The sequence below is a fragment of the Trachymyrmex septentrionalis genome, unplaced genomic scaffold (genome assembly GCF_001594115.1).
Source record: "Trachymyrmex septentrionalis isolate Tsep2-gDNA-1 unplaced genomic scaffold, Tsep1.0 scaffold107, whole genome shotgun sequence".
NCBI classification, from domain to species: Eukaryota; Metazoa; Arthropoda; class Insecta; order Hymenoptera; family Formicidae; genus Trachymyrmex; species Trachymyrmex septentrionalis.
Window position 1 is genome coordinate 1,589,352 of NW_017304196.1, and position 21,038 is coordinate 1,610,389.

A 21,038-nucleotide genomic window follows, 5' to 3' on the forward strand; every position below is an offset into this window, starting at 1 on the left:
TATATACATATACGTCTATCTACATTTAAATGTACTTTCCGCATAATCAATTTTAGTGCGTTGTCTCTCTCGATCCTACCTATCTCTAAAAAATTATATAAGAGGAACGCGATTAAAATCTGTATTAATTATATATATATAAGTTTTATGCCGTTAAAACGTTAAGTGCCGCGCCGAACGAAGAGCAGGCTTGGCAGGCGCACGCATCTGCGTGGGAATCGCACTCTCTTGAGTTCGCAATATTCTTCCAAACTCCAATAGCTCCCTTAAACTTTTTTTTTCGATAAAATTTTATCAATGATTTATAAAGTAAATTATCATAGGTACGACGATTCATTAGAAGTTACATTAGAAATTTGCTGCAAAAATCAAGCAAGTGAGAATTTAAGAATCTGAGAACCGCGATTGATTCTGTCTCGCGATATCGTAAGAATCTTCTTCAGAAAGAACGAGAGGGGAGAATTGCGATGTCATACGACGAGAGAGCGCGACTCCGTGGACCCATTCAGAAAATCCGGCGCGCAGTCGGAATTGAATCGTCGATGAGGACTTTTTTTTGCGCATGTTTATTCTCTCTTTGTTTAAATACAATATATATCCACATGAACAAGGCACTCTCTGCTCGACAGAAGGGTTTTTCGCCGAATCCCTCGTCCTCGTGCGTTGAGTAAAAAGTCTCTACAGCCACATCGAGCTTTCGTTTCCATTTTGGGCCATCTTCTTCCTCGAAAACGTCGAGTAAAAAATGGGGATGCACTTTAGAATATTTCGATAGGAGCTCTCGCACGTCTCGGATTTCGTTCTGTCGAAAACTCCGGAATTAGGCTCTAAACTGGACAGATCCTCTTCATATAAAGCTGTTATTTTTTTTTCCAGATCACACATTTTCCACATTTAATTTTTAATCTTTTCTTTTTCGTCTCCCAACAGTCGCAAAATCGAATTTCGTTATACTTTCGAGAGAGGATGTCATTTTGTTTTACCAATAGAAGATTAGTAATATTTTTATATTATGCAATAGAGCGAAATGAAATGTGGCATCTGTTATCCCCATGCATTTCAAATTTTTTTCATTTCCGCTCTTTACTTGTTACCATATTCTCTATGTATTCACTATATCCAAAAGCACTGTCCAAAAAAAAAAAAAAAAAAACTGTAAAAATGCAACGGGGATAATTTGAAAGCTAAAAAGCGTATTTAGCAGATGCCATCATTATATTCGCTTATACAAAGTAGATCTAGAAATTTCTACTCTGCTGTTTATATGCATCCATTTCGACTAATTAAGAACTAATAGCGATAGTATACAAAGTCATCTTAAGACGAGCATTATATCAGAAAAATATCTGTTTTTGAATTACGCAAATTCATTGAGAAATTTTTCTACTAGGCGAGTTATTGACGAGATTTTAACTATTAATTTGTTTGATCTTAGAAGCAACTCAAAAAAGAATGTTCGTACCGAATGAAGACGTAACTGTTATTATGAATCACTCAATAGATTTAATCCTTTCAATACCTAGGCTTTGTACAGTAATATTTTTCTATATAATGATTTAATAATATATTTTCTTTGTATTTTTCTATCAATGTATAATTATAAAATATGTTCGGCTAAGACAATTTACTCAACTCTGTAGGATATTTTAAAAAATCGTATTACAATTATGTGTGTTCGCATTATGTATGAAATGATTTTTTTTCTAGAAAGATAGATAAAAAATGTAAAATAGATACATATATTTTTAGCACTTACAGTATTTAACCAGAGTTCAAATTCTTTTTTTTTAAAAAAGCGAATAGTCAGAGTTGGGCTCTTGAGATATTAAAATAAATGTTAAATAAAGACAACGAGTAATTAAGAGCCTTAATACGTAATAATTGGTTCTTTTTCTTTGTTTAAGATATTAGAAATGACGTATTTGGCACAACGTGCTTGTGTTTAACACGGTATCGAAAGGATTAAGGCGAAATGCAACTTTATCTGCATGTCTTCTTACGGTACGAACACGAACCAGTGCCACAAAGAATCTCGCCCACGGGCAGATCGACGTGCGTTATAAAGGGAAGCACTTGGTCCGTTTCTGAGCAACGACCGATCGGCAGTCGACCTTAGAACCGAGGGTGAAATTCTCCGGTTTGACGGTCTCTTCGACGGAGATTTTGCCGAGTCGCTTCTTAACGCGGAACGGCGTCGACCGGGGCGATATAATCTCGTAGAGATCGCTAGTCCGCCCTTGAACATCTCCTTTGGGACTGTTGATCTTTTGATCGATGGGAATGGCGATATCTACCTCGGCGCAATGATTCTGACTAGGCTTTTTCGGTTGTTCTTTTTCCACTGGCTCGCCGATCAGATCTTTCTTGTTTGTCTCCTCGGACGGAGAGTTGAAGACGCTCGAGGAGCAGCTCTTGGAGTCGCAGATCAACGTCATGTCGGGATAATCATCGTCGGTCTCCTCGGTTTCGGACGGCAAATCTCTCGTAGAGGCCAAAGAGATCGTTCTGACTTCCGGCTTCTGAGGCTTCTCTTCGTCGGCGTAGTCCAACGACAGACACTTCTTCTCGAACAGAGCTGGTCCGGATGATTTCTGATTTTCGGTTTTGCTCTCCTTGTTCTCTTTATTTTCCCGATTCGATGTAATTTTACCCTCTTCCGTAGTCTCCAGCGAATTAATCATCCTCGATGGACGTCGCACGCTGTTCTCCCGCTCTACAGAGAGACAAAATTCCTTGTCTGTTAGCAAAATACGCTTCGGCATCCGCACTGGCTTCTGATCGAGATCTAGATCCTTTTCCCAGGACGGGGTCTTTAACAGGCTCTTCACCTTGCGCAATTCCGTTAGCAGATCCATAGTCTCCTGCGACGGTTCATGAAAGATCCGCCTCTTTGGTCGTCTGATGGATGCGTTCGTGTCTGATTCCTGATCGGGATGATCGATTCCATCCTGCTTTCTCAGAATGGATCTTACCGTACCTTCTTGACTCTGATCTCGCTTATTCATGGCAGTTTCGCTTACAATTGTGTCAGTCGATGCAACATTTTCCTTCTTAGGTGTGCTCTTTATGATTACGTCAAGGTCCCCTGGTAAAAGGTTCAGTCTTTCTTGTCGACTTATTGCTCCCGGAGCGGCTTGAGTGCGCCGTTTGAAAGCCGCGTAACTCTCCATAGGTATTTCCTGCATCTTAAATTTGTCTTGTAATTGTTTGAATGTCTCCCGTGTGTACTCTCGATGAGTCGCCAGCGAATCTTCCGACGAGATCTCCCGTGTTCTCCCGATATTATCGGTCATAGTACGAGCGGCAGTGACGAATGAAAGAGCGTCTTTCGCCAGGAGATTGTCCGAGGAGATGCCTCGCCTTTCAAATTGATTGTACTTGATTGACCTACGTGTATTCTCGACCGTCCTGATGTCCTCAATGATCGATTTCCTTGTTTTCGTCGGGGAAAGAGTTCCTCTTTCCAGAGTGCTACTCCTCAACTCGATCTCACGATCAGGGGAGACGCTCGAGATAGGCCTCTTCGTGGGTGAGTTCGGCGTGCTGTCGTCGCTACGAATGATCTCGTGAGAACCCTGAAAGATTCTACGGCGAATCATAGTGGCTGATTCCTTCTTCGTGCGTTGCGCTCTTCCGCGTTGCGGCGAGTTGTTCCAGCTGTTAGTTTCACTCGGCGAATTCAAACACGTAGTAGAAGAAGATATTATCTCCTCACTCGTAGTCACTCGGCACTTCAATAACTCGGCGGTTACACTGATCGGTCGCTTCTCCAATTCTAGCCGTGACTCCGTTCGCTCGTCGCTGTTATCCGTCGGCAACGAGCTCGGTCCTGAATCCAACACATCGTCTAAAGACGTGTTGTGCAACGTGTTTCGTTCCTTCGATGGTACAGTGGACTCTAGATCTTCCGTCTCGAAAGAGTACATCTTCAGCAGGGACTCTTTACCCGACCGTCTTCTTTCGAAGGTTGTTGTCGCCGTTTGTGGAGTCTCTGCAATACTTAGAGATTTGTATTGTACTTCTTCGAAACGGGAAGTAACAGCCGTTACCTCTGGCGTTTCGATTGCGTTTTCAACATCTTCTTTGATGGCAATCTGCTCGATGTCGTGCCTGATGTTATTTTTTATTCCGTCGTGATTTTTCATCGCGTCGTTCGTCCTTGTCCTAAGTTCGTTCTTGCGTTCGTTACGCGGCGTGTCGAAGATGAATTTGTCTAAAGTTTTGGACGAGCCGATCTTGTCGAGGAACGGTCTCTCGATGGCTTTGCTGGGTCCGATCTTTTCCAGATAGGGCTTGCCAAGAATCCTCGGTGTCAGCTTCGCCAGGAATGGTCGGTCCTCAGTTTTCGAAATGCCTATCTTCCTTAAGAACGGCCTCTTCTTTTCCTTGTCTTTGGTGACCTCGAACGAGCGATCGCTCAGCCGATCGTTGCTGTAATTCGACGAATTGTCACTGCTCTTCGAACGGGCCCGTTTGCTCCGCGTCGCATACGGTGTCAGCGGTGTTCTGGGCGTTCTCGGGGTGAGAGATGGACTGGGTTCCACGTTCGGGCAGGTCTCATCCAACAACGCCATCGCAGTCATCAGATCCATACAAGCCTTCCGCGGTATCGATACTATCGGCCTCGGGAATTCGCTCTCGATGCTGCTATTTCTCGTCGAGTTCAGATCCGGTTTGCTATCCCTACCATCGGTATACGAGCACGAGGGATACGAGCTCCGATCGCCCATCGGCCCCGGTGAGGTATCGGTCGTCGGATAATCCTCCAGGTACCAGGGTGTCACGCTGAGATCGTCCGGCCTCGAGGCAGGACTCTGCGGCGTCCCTGTACCCTTGCTGACGGCGCCTTTACCGCCGATGATCTGCTGTGACTGTTGCTGCTCTTGCTGACTCTGCTCCGTGCCACTCGACGACGGTGCCGTTCCATCGCTAATCGATACTTCGTTCGAAGTGCGGCTGAGAAGCGGCCTGCGATAGCCGGAGCAAGTAGCAAAATGTGGCGGCGCCGGTCTCGCAGTCTCGACGATGATGCGACCTTGGGCACAAGGCACTACCGGTTCCCCGTCCGCCGGTGCCTCTTCCGGGGTCAACGGCAGCGCTGCTCCGCGACCGAATTCGATGAACCACAGCTCGTCCCTCAACTCGCATTCTCACTTCTTTTCGTTCATGTCTTTATTTAAATAGTGCAATACGTAGTGTAGAACCAAGTCATAACAGTACTTGTACTCCGTCTGGAAAAGAATGTCACACACGTTTTCCCCATGTATGCTTTGTGTCTTATATTTTTATATAAGACACAAAATCAAAGTATTTTTAATACAAACGTTACAATGAAATGTGTTATAATATACTAACAATATTATAATTCGAGAAACGCGTAAGAAATTTAGAGAATACTGCATTGTAACGTTATAATTACATACCATGTTTTCCACAAGCTGGGGTCTGTGTCTGCGTACAGTTTTTACGGCTTGGAAAATGTCAACTTCTCCATGTTGAATGACCTGTTCTATACACGCGTTGGCCGCACAGTAGACCCCACAACGACTTCTTCCATCGGGCGAAACCACAGCTACTGGTCCGTAGTCTGTTCGTTGTCTCCATCTCTCAACCATATTCATGAGCTCTACTAAACTATTTGTGGATGTGGGCACTTTGTGACCCATTGGCCAACAAGTTAATTGAAACAGTTGCACGGTCTTCGGTGGTGCCTTCACCCCCGCCATCAATTCCGTCAAAGAGACGATTTTCTTATTTATCCTAAAAACCTGAGAAATAATTCATACGGACAAAATAAGTGAGATATTATCATCGTACAGTTTTTTAATACACATGTAGATTTTTTTTTTGTGAAGATTGAAATAAAACCTAGAAATTGAAAACTTTAGGAGTCTTTATTTTATGACGATTAGAGAATCGGTTCTCACCCAGGTTTTTATATTGGTGTAATGATTGTGACTGATGTGGTCAATCGTAAACACGGGTCCATATTTCTTGGAGTGTCTTCCTTCAGGCCAAAAACTGGGAAAATTCGTGGATCCCTGAGGTGGCACGCAGAGAACTACTACCGCAGCGCATTCATAGTCGTAAACTAAAGACCAGAATTCACCGCACGTGTGTCGAAGGGGCCATTCCGTTACGATATATTCTCTCGGTTTCGTGTAACCCTGCGTGGTATGACAGTGAATGAATGTTCTTTGGAAGAACGCAGAACTTGGCAACGATTGCGGGAATGTATCTCGGGAAATGCGATATATACTTCGATCCGCAGAGCTTTTTATATTTTCGATATTTATAAATCCAATACTTTTTTTATTATCGTTTTTAATATTATATAATAATATGAATGTAAATTGAACTTTAAAAAGAAATTTGTGTGAGAATATTTATATAAACGCTAAAACAATTAGTTTCAGTTTTAATTATCAGAGCGGAGCGGTTTGTATAAATTTCGTTAAAAGTTTGTATCTAAATTAGAAATGCAGATTTCATAGCGATGTGAGAGAAGGTAAAGATAAACCAGTTAGGCGAGGTGATTTATTTTACTGACTTACATCCACAAAGACAGCGTTGATGTAGTCTGTGAAACTGTTGCCCTGAAAGCTGGTGAGGTACGGTCGAAAGTTGTCCGCTGTAACAAAGGAGGAGATTGATTTGTACAGCGTGGAAAAGCTATTTGTCGAAGTTGCCGGTCGTTCGAATTGAAACTCACGTGGAACTACCAGGACGTCTCTATTCTTTTCCCTGTTGTCGGCCCTGTGTCCACCGGCGCAATCGCCAATCGTGAAACGCGGCGTCTGCTTGCAAATTTGCTGATACTCTCGTTGGTATTCGTTCATCTTGGTTATCGGGTTCTTTATACTCTTCTGCTTCAGACGTTGCGATAATTCAGCTACGGGGAACCACGATGTACCGCATACGACGAATTCCTCGAGCGTGTCGTATACGAATTTGTACTGTTCCTATTATATTTGAATGAATACATGTATCGAAATATAATATATTAAAGTTGCCAAATTATACCATTAATAATAAAAGGATGTCAGAAACGAATTAAGAACAATTTATTTGAGAATAAATGATGAAAATGATTCGTTGAAAATACGAGCAAGTCTTCCGCGAAAGTCTTTTTTGGGAAACAAAAACTTTTAACGAAAAAGAGAGTATAGAAATTAGAATTCTTTATATTGTATATAAATAAAAACTAAAACTTTTAAATTGAAATTGATTATTGATTATTGATTGTTATTCTACCAAATTTTCTATGAGTCCTCTCCTGCTCTGCCTTAACTTCTTCAAGTAGCCAAACACGTCGAACGCATCTTCCTCTTCGGCTAGCTCCATGTTCGCATCGATTGCTAGATATACTCCCGATCGTCCGCCACCATCGCTTTGTGTCACAAACAAACCAATTTATTATCTCATTAGCGCGAGAATGGCTCGTTGCTCGCTTTTACATAAATAATCAACTTGTAACACAAGTGCCCTTACTTGCAGTGGACGACCATAGGACCGGATTCGTTCTTTATGGTTGATCCCACCACGGCTCGAACACGTCGTCTAAATTCCAGCACCGCGTTTCCGAAGGGACACGTGTGTGAGTGCCATTCTGTGTAATGAAATTGCAACAACGTCCTTTCTTCCGTAATCTCCTGAAAACGTTTTCGCATACATAGAATTACAACGATCATCTTTCACAATAATACATAATCATTTTCGTCTCTCATTCGTCGCTTCCTACACTTTGTATTTCATTCTATATTTTCCTCACCGAATCGTTCGGAACACGTACGTGGGATTAAATGCTTCGAGATTTATGATCGTTGCTAAAATGCAGAAAATCGCCGTCTAACAAATTAGCGACGCGCTGTCGCGAAGTGCAACTTGCGTTACCGGCAGATTATTTTCCGGGGGGGAGGGGGAGGGGGTGAGATTCTCCTACGGTATTGTTATCCCAACAATGCCGCGTTAAACTCGACAATTGCAGTCGCATCTTGCGCGGCCCGGCCCGTGTTGCACATCGGGGCGTTCTGTAACCTCTCAGCTTGCTTTGCTATTCCCGGAATGGGGTTACGAGGTTCTCTTCTTCTATATTAAATTTCGCTCAGCTAGTAAATTTCGAAAGTAATTACTTTGTTGCGTCTGTACTGTTCAATAGAGAAGCATACTCGATAGTTTCATACGGTTCGTTAACAATCTTACATCAAAGGGCGCTGATCGTGATACAAACGAGAGATTAAATTCATCAGTTTCATGTACTTGTTTCACGACGAGATTTGTTGAAACGTGTAAGTTACTTTTCTTAGCAATGATATATTGTGAATAAAGGGTTTATAATTTTTCTACGATATTCTTGAGAGAATCGATCAATACATTATTGATATTTGATAAAAACTTATCAATATTTTAAGAAAATATAGATAGACATTAAATAGGAATTTTATAGAAGTTGTAAAAATAAGGTGCATTTAGACATTTAAAAAAAAAAAACTTTTATTCAAACGTTTTTAATTTTTTACTCATAAAAAATAGGATTTTTATGAATTTTTCAGTATTCATATGTTGAATTTTTCATACACAAATCAAAACTAAAACTTTTAACTTAATCGACACATTGCCTTTATAATTATTTAGTTATTTAATATCTTTTTAAAAATATACAATTGGTGCAAAGAAGGTAGACTATTATATTATACATACGAAAATAAAATCTTTCTCGTTGCAAAAGAATACACGTGGAAGAATAAATATCTCTTTCTTGGTCAATGTACAGTGAAAAAGAATATATACAGAGGTTTCGAAAAGCAGACGGAGACATTAATACGAAGGAACAGCTTTAAAACCTGAGAGGACTCTGTAGATAACGGAAAAAAGTTGAACGAGAAAAGGACTAGGTAAGTAACGATGCCGGTGGTGGAATCAGATCACAAAGCGTGCGGCTCGGAAGAGCTTTAGAAAGTCCTTGCAATTGTCGTTCCTCGTTCTCGTAGATAAAAGTGCAATTAAATTAGCCGCTCGCTCGTAATAGCTGCTTGAGCAAACTTATCCTCATTCATATCGCGGATTCGTATCACATTTCGCATTCGGGCAGGGTCTAAATGACGAAAGTGATGCGATCTATATACGGTTAATTTAGCTAACTTTCTCGCTAACTTTGCTCTCCGTTCCTTGTTCCATTCATTTCTATACTGAGACAAGGTTTCGAGTTGGCATTGACTACGTTACCGGCCAATTTGGGCCAACTACTGTATTATTCAATTACACACAATCATTCGAATTCCTCGCGGTTGTTTCATCGAAATTTCCCCGTTAAAAAGAAGAAGAATTGGTCCATTCAAGGATCATCCGGATAATTCTCGTTGATGTGACGCCCGTCACAAGCCCTTCTGATTTATTCCAGTCCTTAATATATGTATACGAATATTCGAACAATGTCGTGGTGGATTTACGTCATTCTGTTACCAGTGATAAATGACATCGCGAATTTTTCAACTTATACAAATTCGGAACGAATCGAGTTACTGAATTGTCAATTGATCAACGCGAATATTTGCGCTTTCTCACAAATATTGAATTTAATTGTTCTGCACGCGTTATTCATTTGCTACGTCGAAGGTTATTAATTTGGGATGCAGGGGATTTTTTTTCTTTCAAAGAACAATATTTGCTCTACTGTTTTTTTACATGTCACATTTAAATTTATATTGCGAGAGAGATACAAAGTTTCTATGTGAATAGCAATTACACTTACGTTGTTCTCGTTCTTTTTGTACAGCCTTATCGTCCTTATATGAAAATTAGCGAGCTCCTCTTCTTTCAATACGGAAACGCCGATACCTCCATACTCCTCGTCTTTTTCTTTATTCGCCGGCCAGTACTGTACACACATCACCTGTAAGAGAAAGTTGTGGCTGAAAAGCTGTAGGGTGTAAAGAATTCATGAAACAGACTCTAAGCTCTCTTAAAGCTGACTCGCAGTCAACGTCATCGTGCACGATAAAGACTGCTTTTTGCGGCGTGGCAACTTTAATGGACACTATTTCCGAGCACTGTGTTATGTTTCTCTTTTTTACTTTAGAAAGTCTCGCTGCAAATGGCTTTTTACCTTGATAAAGTCAAAGGTTTTCGTGAGCATAACGATGCAGGAAGCTTGCTCTTGCCAGACCATCCGCCAGAATTCGGTCACCGTGTTCTCCATAGGTCCCTGAGTGACGATGTAAGCGTTTGGTTTCAATATACTCTGAAATGTGATATTCCACGCTGTAATTTGATACTCGACGCATGATTAATATTCATCTAAGTCCGCGCGGATGTAATGATTAGCTTGCATAATCTTTTATGCAAGAATGTGTATTCAAATTCGTCGACATGACGAATTCCCATCTTTTCCGCGAAATAAAAGATATTCAATTGATTTATTGGATCGCGTATGAGATCAGCGATCTCGAAACGCGCTTAATCTGACCTTCGCTTATTGATGTAGATCTTATTACCGAATATCATGACATACTCACATCTACGTAGGATGCATTAACGTAATCGGAATCAGGCTCGCCTTCTATCGTCTCCAACACTACCCTATTATAGTCGTCTACGAAAAGAAGCGAAGGGAAACATTTTAGTCCTTAGGTGGTAAAAGCTCTTATTCTAGAACGGAAATAAATCCTCGTTAAAGGAACAGGGCACCGGCAATTGCAACCATCTTGTAACCGTGGTTTATTTCCTCTATTGCAAGAAAGTTAATTAACGAAAATCCGGAAACCGTCAACCAACTCGCGAAACAGTTATTAGTACAATAGATTTATTTCTGCCGGTATTACAATTTTCTTTTTATTTTTTAATACGAGCTCCTCATAATAATTAATGCGGCAGAGACTATTTTTATTGATGTATTAGAATCTTTTATTTATTTCAGTACAAACTCCACTATTATAATTAAAAACGTCGAATCTGCAAAGCATTCTTGCAATTATATCCGCTTGTTCGCGGATATAATAATAATTATAAGAAAAAGTGCTTGTTACGTTAGCATTTCAAATCGGTGTTTTATGTCATTATACGCGTGCAATCAATGCGATTTTCTTCCAGACATGGAAATGATAACACGGTAACTGAATAAGAGGGCTTAGATAAGTCTACATAAAAACAGAAAGTGCTATCTACGACTAATACCTACATGGAATACACTTTTGATTTTGATTTTTTTCCTTGTTTGCGGGTTTTATGGCGTGTCTGCACGAATGCGTTTCCACCTTCGTTGCTGTCTGCAATGAACATAGAAAACGAAATATAAACGAATGAAATCTCAATGTAAAAGCCTTACTATGTACAATTATCAGGAAATTTTGCGATGTAATTATTTATTAAGCAGAGAAATGGTGTAATTGATTATTTTACATCAACTATGAAATTATTCAAAAAGCGATACTTGTGATAACGACTATTAATAGTACTGGAAGCTTTAATCCACATAATAACGTTATTAGGCTAGCTTTTGCAATTTTTATTCTTATAGTCATTTCATTTAGAAAGTGGCTTATTATATCGTGTGTCAGTAACAGAAGTTATTATTGCCTTTGAAATTGATGTTAAATTGAATGCGTATAAAGTTATAAAGGATCGATTTAAGAAGAAATTATTGTTACATATAACAAACAAATAAAATATTATAGAAAATATTTCTTTTGCCCTTTAAAGACCCGTTCCTGATAAAGTTGACAGCTAATTATACAAGGTAAAAGTCTGACTATAAATATGCTTGACGTGAAGAAAACTTATTATATTACTTTTTAAGAGTTTCAAAATAAATATATTGAGAAAAACGTTCTTAGTCGATAGCGTAAAACTTATATCACGTTGCGGTTGATGCGTGCAGATAAATTCAATTTTTGCATAGAAAGCGCGTATTTTTTTCGTGCGTTAAAATTTTTTTATATTATCAAAGGCTATACGTGCAATCGTTCGCGTCGATTTAATTGGAATCAGTGAACATTGCGGATCGTATTTTTGGCGCAGTTAACAGCTGCGATATTCGAACGATATATATTTTGTGCCATACAGTGTACGTGAAAATCTCCGCGTAGTTTGCTTTGGCAGTAGTAATTGCCCAAGCTCTGAGATTCGACAAATCAGAAAATTTATGCGACAACTGCATTCTAAATACGTGTCGTATTACTGTATTACTAAAATCACCGAAATTGTTCATGCAGTTCTTTTGAAGACATCGTCAAGTTTAAGACACGATATATCGCAACGCAATCGATTCCATTCGTAAAGTGTTTTGGATTTTGGCACAATGGTTAAAAGGAAACATTTATATTGTTACCATTGCCGTTAACAACACTTTTGCTACTTTGAAAATTTAATTAATTCATGCATAATTGCGCAATTCTCGCAAACCGGAAGTTTTTCGCATTCCCTGCGCGCTTCATGAATACGTATGACGCTTTATCCGCCAGTATTTGTCGAACATCAGGAACTTTCATTTCCGATAATGCCGGGTGAGTTTAATTTAAAAATCACGCCGAGATGATTTTCGCGTCGCCGCACCGTGCCGGTTGGATTAAAATTCAGCAACGACCATCCCCTGCCGTCCGTTCTATCCATTCAACCCCCTTACTTTCTTTCTCTCGCCGTTATTCGCAGATAGATTCACCGGATTTTTCCTATCAGAGGAAAAATGCCGGATTGGTTGCGGGGGAAAAAAAACGTGGAAAAGAACGCGTGTGACGAAAATTTCTCGACACGATGAGAGGCTGATGACAGAGCGTCCAAAGTGGCCTGCGTACAAAAAGGATCGTTTGCCATATAACCCGCGATTATACAATCGTTAGGAGTCTGTACTGCGAGGACACAGGATATCCCGGGATAATCTGCTGGCGTATAAACTGCACTCGAAGGCAGCGTCGTCATGCATACTGTACGCGAACAGGGTTAAGAGCTTTCTCGTGTCGATGGCGGATGCCCGGAAAAAAAAGCTGTCCGCATTTGCCGCGTTTAGGAAGGCATTTGCCGCGCGTCACGCAAATTCTTCGCAAAGGGTATGCTTAAGCTATCAAATGATGTAAATGTAAACTTTTGATACATCGATTCCCGTGATATTACGTATGAAAAATTGGATCTATCGCAAAAATGTCCACGTGAATATAAAGTTCTTTAAAATTCTGTCTCCTCAAGTCGCAAAAATATAAAGGATGGTGCCTCGCTAAGGCCATCCATCAACAATTGGAATTTCTCAAGAGTAAAACTGCATACATAGAGGAGAAATATTTTCTTCGCGATACAAAGGAAGTAGATCGATTTTGCGCTTCGAGAGACGGACGTGAAAGCAAGTTGGTGAAATATGTAAATATTGCCTGAGATCTCTCGTCTCCTGAAACAGCAATGCAGGGTAGAACAGCAGTGCAGGGTGAGATATGAAGGGAAGAAAGGAGATCGAACGAGTGGATGTCACTCTCTAAGGTGTTGCAGTTAAGAATTCACTTGTCTCATCATTCGCATGAAATTCCTATGTCTCATTGTGTACTACTTGCATAATAATAGCATGATGAGTTGATGTAAGAACTAAGTTGTAGGAAGAGTACTAACAATAAATACTTAATTTTAATGGTAGTACAGCCAAAAGATACGTGTTTTAAGTCTGAAATTGTTAGCAGTAAAACCTTCTTGTTTTATCCATTAAAATTAATAACTTTGATGAATTCAAAGAGGATTATTTATAATAAACAATATGTATTTATAATAAATAAAAATTATGTATAATAAATAAGAAAACATTTTACATGTAAATTATTTTTTTTAAATAAAAAAATTACTGTTTAATTTAAAACTAAAATTTTTACATTTACGCTTTTATAAAAAACGGATCAAATGTACCCGAATTAACATTATCTTCATATGAAACGTAAATTGATAGTATACTCTCGAGATTATAGTTTTCGTTTTATAATCTTCTTGGATCTCGAATGTATTATACTAATGCAAATTGTCAAGGTAAAACCTATATCATATATCGTAGAATTTCCGAAACAACCGTCTAATGAGAAACCGATATTATGCTGAGTTTCAATTTCTCGACCTACTCCTTCTCGGGAGGGGTTTCGCTTTGTCTCTTGGCTGTCTGCCTATCGCCGAGCACTCTGTAATATCCACAAGTATGCCTATACGTGCCACATGAATGTATATAGCATCGGTTGCATCACGTATTTCCGATACATACATCTATCAAGCAAATAAACTTATTCCGGCATCTGACGACGCGGTGTTTGCCTTCAATATCTGTGAGATATTGGAAAATAATTGCGTAATAAAACAGCTGTTACGAAATAATAACATGTCTATAGCAATACGGCCAGGAAACAATAACGTTTAACCACAATCGCGCAGGCATGTTTCCTTTAAATTACGTGTGAGACTGAAAAGCGAACAGTTTCAAGATTATAAGATGTAATGAAGTATGACTAATTGTCATAGCCAATAATCGATAACGCGTATATCGAAGAGCGTGGCGAGGAAAAGGTCGTAAGAGTTGCCGGAGCGAAAAAGCGAGTCCGACGGGACACTGAGAGGTGACCGAAGTTAGATGAGTTGACGGGAAATAGGATTTACTGGGCCTCTCACCTGAAACTCCACTCGGTATAGAACCGGGAATTTTCGGCGCAGCTCGCACAGCTTCGGAAATTGCGAAAGCTCGGTCGGAGCAGTCGGCAATGTGGTGCTCAATTTGCTGCTTCCCAATTCTTCCGTAGCTGTGAACAGAAAGATGAGAGGATCTTAATGTGGCTAATAGCGACGACGGTACTAGACTAATGAACTATAAAGTTAATTGATAATGGCAACGTCATCTTACCGCGTATACTCAGAGTCTAGTAACTAGACTTTGTACAGCATCGTTATTTACAACGGGTACAAATTAAATTACATACAAATTATATAAAGAAAATGCCACGGATAAGTTAAACATTTTTTTTTTCGAGCAACTTCGGATTAAGTAATTGTTCGCGCTCGCTGAGATTTCTCGCTCAGGGGCGCGCGGATCTCTCTCGAGGGTAGAAAGACGAATTGAAAATGCGGTAAGCCAAGATGTGAAAGACAGGCGAGGGTGAGACAAACCGCTACTTCGCTTCAGGAAAATTTGCAGCTGCTTGTCACTCTCAGCACTTCCTTCACGTACATACGTATGCCCTCTTGAGACACGTACACGTACATGCAATCATGTTAAATGGCCATAAACATGTGCGCGTGTAAATAGGCACATACAGCTGTATGTCGTCGAAAATCATTAATCCGCTGAGAAGTACGAAATCTGCGCTAGTTGAATATAACTGATATTAAAACGTAACGGCGTTTCCGACGGTTTCATAAAAGTTGAAATTATCCTAATATTATCCTAATTCCCCTCGTTGTTTCAGTAATATAAAGGCGAGTGCGCGATTAACTTCAGTATGCTGTATTCTAGGAAGATTATGAGTTGAATTCTCCCGCATTGAATCCTTCGTCTTTAGAACTATTTATTAATAACATAGAGAAACATAAAGAATTAAGTATAATCATACGGAATACTTAATCACAGGCGAAAATAGAGAGAATAATTTTATGCCGTTCAAACTACTTTGATATTAATGCATTTAAGGAGTGAAACAGTTGCTGATATAATCGCATTTTACACTCAACCGTTCTAGATTTACAATTTGTGGAAAGTTTGCTATTGACATTTAAATGTAAAAGCAATCGATCCGCGTTTCGCAATGTCGGTGTCTGGTAATATTCATACGTTCCACGAATTTCAACTGCGCGTAATGCAACGCTTGATATGCGAATTTACGTTGGAGTGGAAGTTAAATTGATTAAAAATATGATAGAAGTCACTCTTCCAATGATCTCGATAGCATATGCAACAGAATATCGCATTTAAAATCTAGATGCAAAATTCTATAAATTACTTATGCACGCGTTTCGACATATCCACGTGCATGATGGAAATTTTAATCGAAATATCATATTTATACGGTGAGAAGTCAAAATATATAAGCCTTATTTTAACGATACTGTTTGTTCGAAAAATTATTTAATTCTAGAATTATCGAAAATAAATGTATATTAACATATTTAAATGACATATAGAATAAATATATTTAAATATAGTAGAAAAAAATTTCTACTATTTAAATATGTTAATATACATTAAAAAAAAAAGAAGATAAAAGAGGAAGATAAATTGATCAATGTAATCATTGAGATATTGCAATAAAATCATAAAAAATTTTATAAAATGTACTGTTATAAATTTGAGCAATTTTTTAAGAAAATATAATAAATATTATCAGTCATTTTGATTACTTTGGTACCAATGGTGTTAATATTTTATATGTTCCATATGTTCTTGCGTTTAATAAGAGCAAATCTTAAAATATAATCACCGCAATGTAGAGGCTTTTGATTATCTGATACAGAAATGCAAAGTTGACTATACGAATACAACAGTCTCATTATCCTTTGTCTCTTTCGGGTACAAGAAATTACGGTTACCTGCGACAATATACAGCTGCTTCCGTTCAACGTCGGCTTTGTATTTTACCGATACATATAATAATATAACTATGTTTTTAACAATATATGATAATAATTTTTTAATTAAGAAATTAAAATATAAACAATTATAAGTATAAATTAGAATTTTGGTTTCAAGCATTTTAAATTAAATATGTAAAATTAATGAGAAAGTATTAATAATTTTGATAAAAATTTTAAGCAATAAATATAACTTGAGAAGGAATTAAGATTATTTCCGTTTTTTTCTTTATTCTTTGTTGAATATATGTAAAAAACTGAACTTTTTGATGAATCATTCTTCAAAACGGATGCTGTAACGTAATAAATTTAATCCGGGAGTAGTCATCTAATTTTTTTACGATTTATCCCTTAAAGTATTTTTACAATTCATTTAAAATCACTTTATTATTATAACATATATTATAAATTATATATATTATATACTATTTATTTTATTGTTTTCTGATTTATTAGTATTTGAAAACATTATAAATACAAATTTAATTTTCTGAAAAAAGTAATTATAGAAACCAAATAAATATTAAACGGATTAAACACGTTGTAACTTATTATGATAACGTTTCTAAAAAAAAATTAAGTAATTAATATAATTTTTTTTTATTATGGTTATTGTGATGCAATTGCATATTTAAAGATTCGTAAAGAAAATAATTATTAAAAAAAGAAATTATGTTAAACGATATCCATACAAAACAGTTTTAGAATTTACATTTTTTCATTGCTAGAATATAAAAACTAGAATATTAAACACCTAAACTATTTTCGAGTTAAAAGGTGCAACGAGTATCAATTTCCTATTTGTTGTTTTTCGACAAAATGATACACAACGTTCCAGAAAATCCGTGTAAATGTCACACGTCCTATTAGATTTCTGCATGCCGAACCGTAAAGAGGTACGTGTTTGCGTTGGTGGTTGTTTATCGGTTCGCATTTATCGGCTCGGTACATCTATTATTAGAACCATAATATACACATCTACAATGTATCAAATCAAGTTTGCTACATCGTGATCTTGATTGCAACATATCGAATATGTTATTATGAAAGACTATGCGAGATACAATATCTTTTATACATGAAAATATGTATATAAAATTAAAAATGAAACATTAAGATACAGTATATATTATAGAATAACTTTTAAAGATTAAAAGAATGAAGAAGATTTAAAAGATAATTTTATATAATATCTTCTGAAGATAACCTATATAATCTAAGCAATATTGATTTTTCTGCTCACTTTTTGTTTTTGATGTGTAAATACTGTAACGATAAGCTAATATTAATTTCTAATTAAAAAATGAAAATATTATATAAATTATTTAATCTTTTATTTTAATAATAATTTTAATAAATAGAATTAATAAATATATGTAAAACGTTCTATTTTTTGTTTCATGATTCAAGTTCCTGTGAATGAATGTGAGCGAGTAATAAAGGAATCTGAGAGGAGTAGATCGAGGAGATATCAGGCGACAGCGGAGCAACCATAAAGTATTTTATACTTATACATTTTTTTGTTTAATTAAATACCTGTTTTTCTATTTATTTTTATTGCTTAGCTAATAATTAATAAATTAAAAGAGAAAAAAGCATACATAAAATTTTGTATAATAATTTTGTGTTTAAAGAACACATTTTTTCGAATTCTATGAAGTTTTTTCATTAAATGTTTATTTGAAGAGATAAAAGATATGACGCATGTAACAATAAAATTTTTTAAATTTAATTACTTTTGACGCTTCACACAATAATGGTTGGATATATTTGTATTTTACAGTTGTTATTCAACGTAGTTTGCAACGTAGTCTGCAACTCCGCTGTTGCGCATCAAATTGGTGAGTGATTAGTTTTTATTATAAATTGAAATTTTTTTGTAACGGATCCATGGAAATTACATCGGATATGCATCTAAAGTGTTTGTTGAAAATTCAGAAAATATACAATCATACAAATGTGTGAACATAGATTCATTACCTTTAATAAGTTAAAAATTGCTTTAATTGATTAAAATTTCACTTAATTTTGAATTAAAATCGAACCGTTCGCAGTTTTAAATATAAAAATAAAACTTTATTCAACTTTATTCTGCCTTTTAATACGTTTTAAATTCTCGACCAGTATCAACAATTTTTTAATGGATTTATCATTGATTTATCAGAAAACATCCTTGATGTTAGTCATAATTACGTAACGCAATTTCTAATTAATATTTACTAAATTACACTCTTTGAATTGGGTTGAAATGACGTGAAAATTCTCTTAATGAATATAAATCTGTGTCGAGAGAACTAATCACGCATGTCATACAGAGATTTGAAGAAAGAGTTACTTAATTAGTATTATTTAATTAGTATTCTAACATTGTGCATCTTTTACAACGTGAGTGTCTAACAAGTGATAATTAATCGGCCTGTCTCTTTTCTTACCAAATTCTAGGCACAGTTAAAACTATACAAATATACAATATTTTTATTCATAATACGTAATTGTAAAGTAAAAATTAAATGTAACGCTACGATTTATACGTTTGTTATCTCGAATGAATGCGAATCGACTATCCTGCTAAATTAACTTGTGTAGGATTACTGATACTACCGAGCATTGTATTTTTAGTCATGCAACATTCTCGAACCGGAGAACGCTGGACGATTCTTCGATCGCTTTGAAAAGTTGCAGTTCTTCGTGACAGACGCAATGAATTCCGGCTGGGCGATTCGATTGCTTTCGAAAGGGTTTCGTAGTGATTACACAGAGTGATTCGCTGAAGGGTAACCTGACCCCTTTCACCGTCAACACTTGTCGTAGAGAACTTTCTCAGTCGATCTCTTGATCGACGAGCATGTATATGTTTGTCCAAGCAAATATTACATATCTCTATATTTTTATTATGGAATTTAATCGTACGTGTTCGCACAATTTGCCAATCATTAATTTTGCGGAAAATCTCTACCGACGTTGCTATCATCGCGTGCCTGCATTTTTCATTCATTCCTTGACCTTAAATTTCTTGCACCCTAACTTGTCCTTTATCGACGCAAACAGATGGAAGTAAATAGGCAATATATCAGACAAATAGGAATTGCAGAGAATGTCGCGCGATAGCTTACGTAGTAAATGCGCTGTTAAATTAGGCACATCAAAAGTGAAATTTTATGAATTCGAATATTGAAATAACATTTAGATAGAATGTAATTGACTTTGAGAAATTTATTCACGATCGAGCACTCAGTTTTAATAAAAGATTTATTTTTCTTGTTATAAAAACATTTTATGAAAACAAAATTTGATGCATTTATGTTTTTTACATTATTTTCTCCAAAAAACTTTATTTTTAGCATTCCTTTTCTTAATTTAAAAAAAATTTAATTTGATATTTAATTTAGAGTATTCTTATAAACGAACAAAATCGAACTTCTTAATAATTCATTTAAAATTGAAGAAAAAAATTTCATTACTTATTTGTAACACCAAAACTGAATTCGCGAAAACTCCTTTAATTAAATCTTTGCTTTTTTGAAATAAATCTTTTTTATTATATTTACTGATTTTAATTTAATATTTTGATCAACATTCCGTTTCAGAACAAAATGTTTCTTTTGTTTGAAGGCGGAGCCGATATTTTTCGCTTACAATTGAAATGTTCCGTGCGGCATCAAACATCAACATTCAATACTTTATTGTAAATTCTAAATCAATGTATATATCAATAATTTTTAACTGGGTAAACTCACCAAGCTAGAGGTGGTTAATTAACAAGAACCGGATCTGCACCCGTTATTCAGTACGCACCCAGCGGCGATTGTTATTGTCTTTTGTTGATCGATCGGGAATTTGAAGCCATCCAGGGAATTCCAATGGCGATTCATTACGACCTCGCCGGCAATTAGGCACGAATTCGTTACTTTGCCGCACATTACATCGCTATTGAATCATCCGCCGATTTGATTGTGTATTTTGTATCTTGTATCAACATTAGGGAATATCATATATCATAAAAAGCATAACCACTACTGATGTCAAAAGCAGAATCATGTTAATTTCACGACTACATGGCTGTATGTCGCATATTAATTCACGAGGGAGATAGTGCCTCCTGATAATTACTGACACTTTATAACTAAAGTTTCATATTATACTTTTGTACCATTTAATTAAGAACAATGCATTAATGTAAAAGGTAATGTAATAAATATTGTATATACAATAATGTTGTATATATAATAATAAATATATACAATAATAAATATTATACATAGAATATATTATTTATATACGTATTTTATATACAGATTAGAAGTACTTTAAATATTGAAATAAAAAGAAATTTTTTCAGATTTTTAATTTTTTGACAATTTAAATAACATGTTTCATAATTTTATAATAATATTCATATGTAAAAATAATTACGGAAAGAACAATTTTGCTAAAATATAATATATCTACAAATTTAGCTATAAATAGAT

The 21,038-nt window shown here is 36.5% G+C and overlaps 2 protein-coding genes across 2 annotated transcripts in view; both read right to left on the minus strand.

Moving 5' to 3' along the window:
• Window positions 1–1,816: 1,816 nt before the first annotated feature.
• Window positions 1,817–5,141, minus strand: LOC108747068. Its single transcript, XM_018484321.1, has one exon. It carries the CDS (start codon window positions 4,728–4,730, stop codon window positions 2,058–2,060), a length of 2,673 nt encoding a protein of 890 aa, XP_018339823.1. The 5' UTR covers window positions 4,731–5,141; the 3' UTR covers window positions 1,817–2,057.
• Window positions 5,141–21,038, minus strand: part of LOC108747074 (receptor-type tyrosine-protein phosphatase kappa) — a 63,024-nt gene continuing 47,126 nt past the window's right edge. Inside the window, exons 3-14 of the mRNA XM_018484330.1 lie at window positions 14,620–14,747; window positions 11,177–11,264; window positions 10,515–10,591; window positions 10,106–10,240; window positions 9,752–9,892; window positions 7,492–7,652; window positions 7,255–7,390; window positions 6,713–6,962; window positions 6,555–6,631; window positions 5,928–6,167; window positions 5,424–5,768; window positions 5,141–5,231 (exon numbers count right to left, since the gene is read on the minus strand). Coding sequence (XP_018339832.1) covers window positions 5,151–5,231; window positions 5,424–5,768; window positions 5,928–6,167; window positions 6,555–6,631; window positions 6,713–6,962; window positions 7,255–7,390; window positions 7,492–7,652; window positions 9,752–9,892; window positions 10,106–10,240; window positions 10,515–10,591; window positions 11,177–11,264; window positions 14,620–14,747 — 1,859 coding nt within the window. The 3' untranslated portion in view covers window positions 5,141–5,150. The remainder of the gene's footprint in view (window positions 5,232–5,423; window positions 5,769–5,927; window positions 6,168–6,554; window positions 6,632–6,712; window positions 6,963–7,254; window positions 7,391–7,491; window positions 7,653–9,751; window positions 9,893–10,105; window positions 10,241–10,514; window positions 10,592–11,176; window positions 11,265–14,619; window positions 14,748–21,038) is intronic.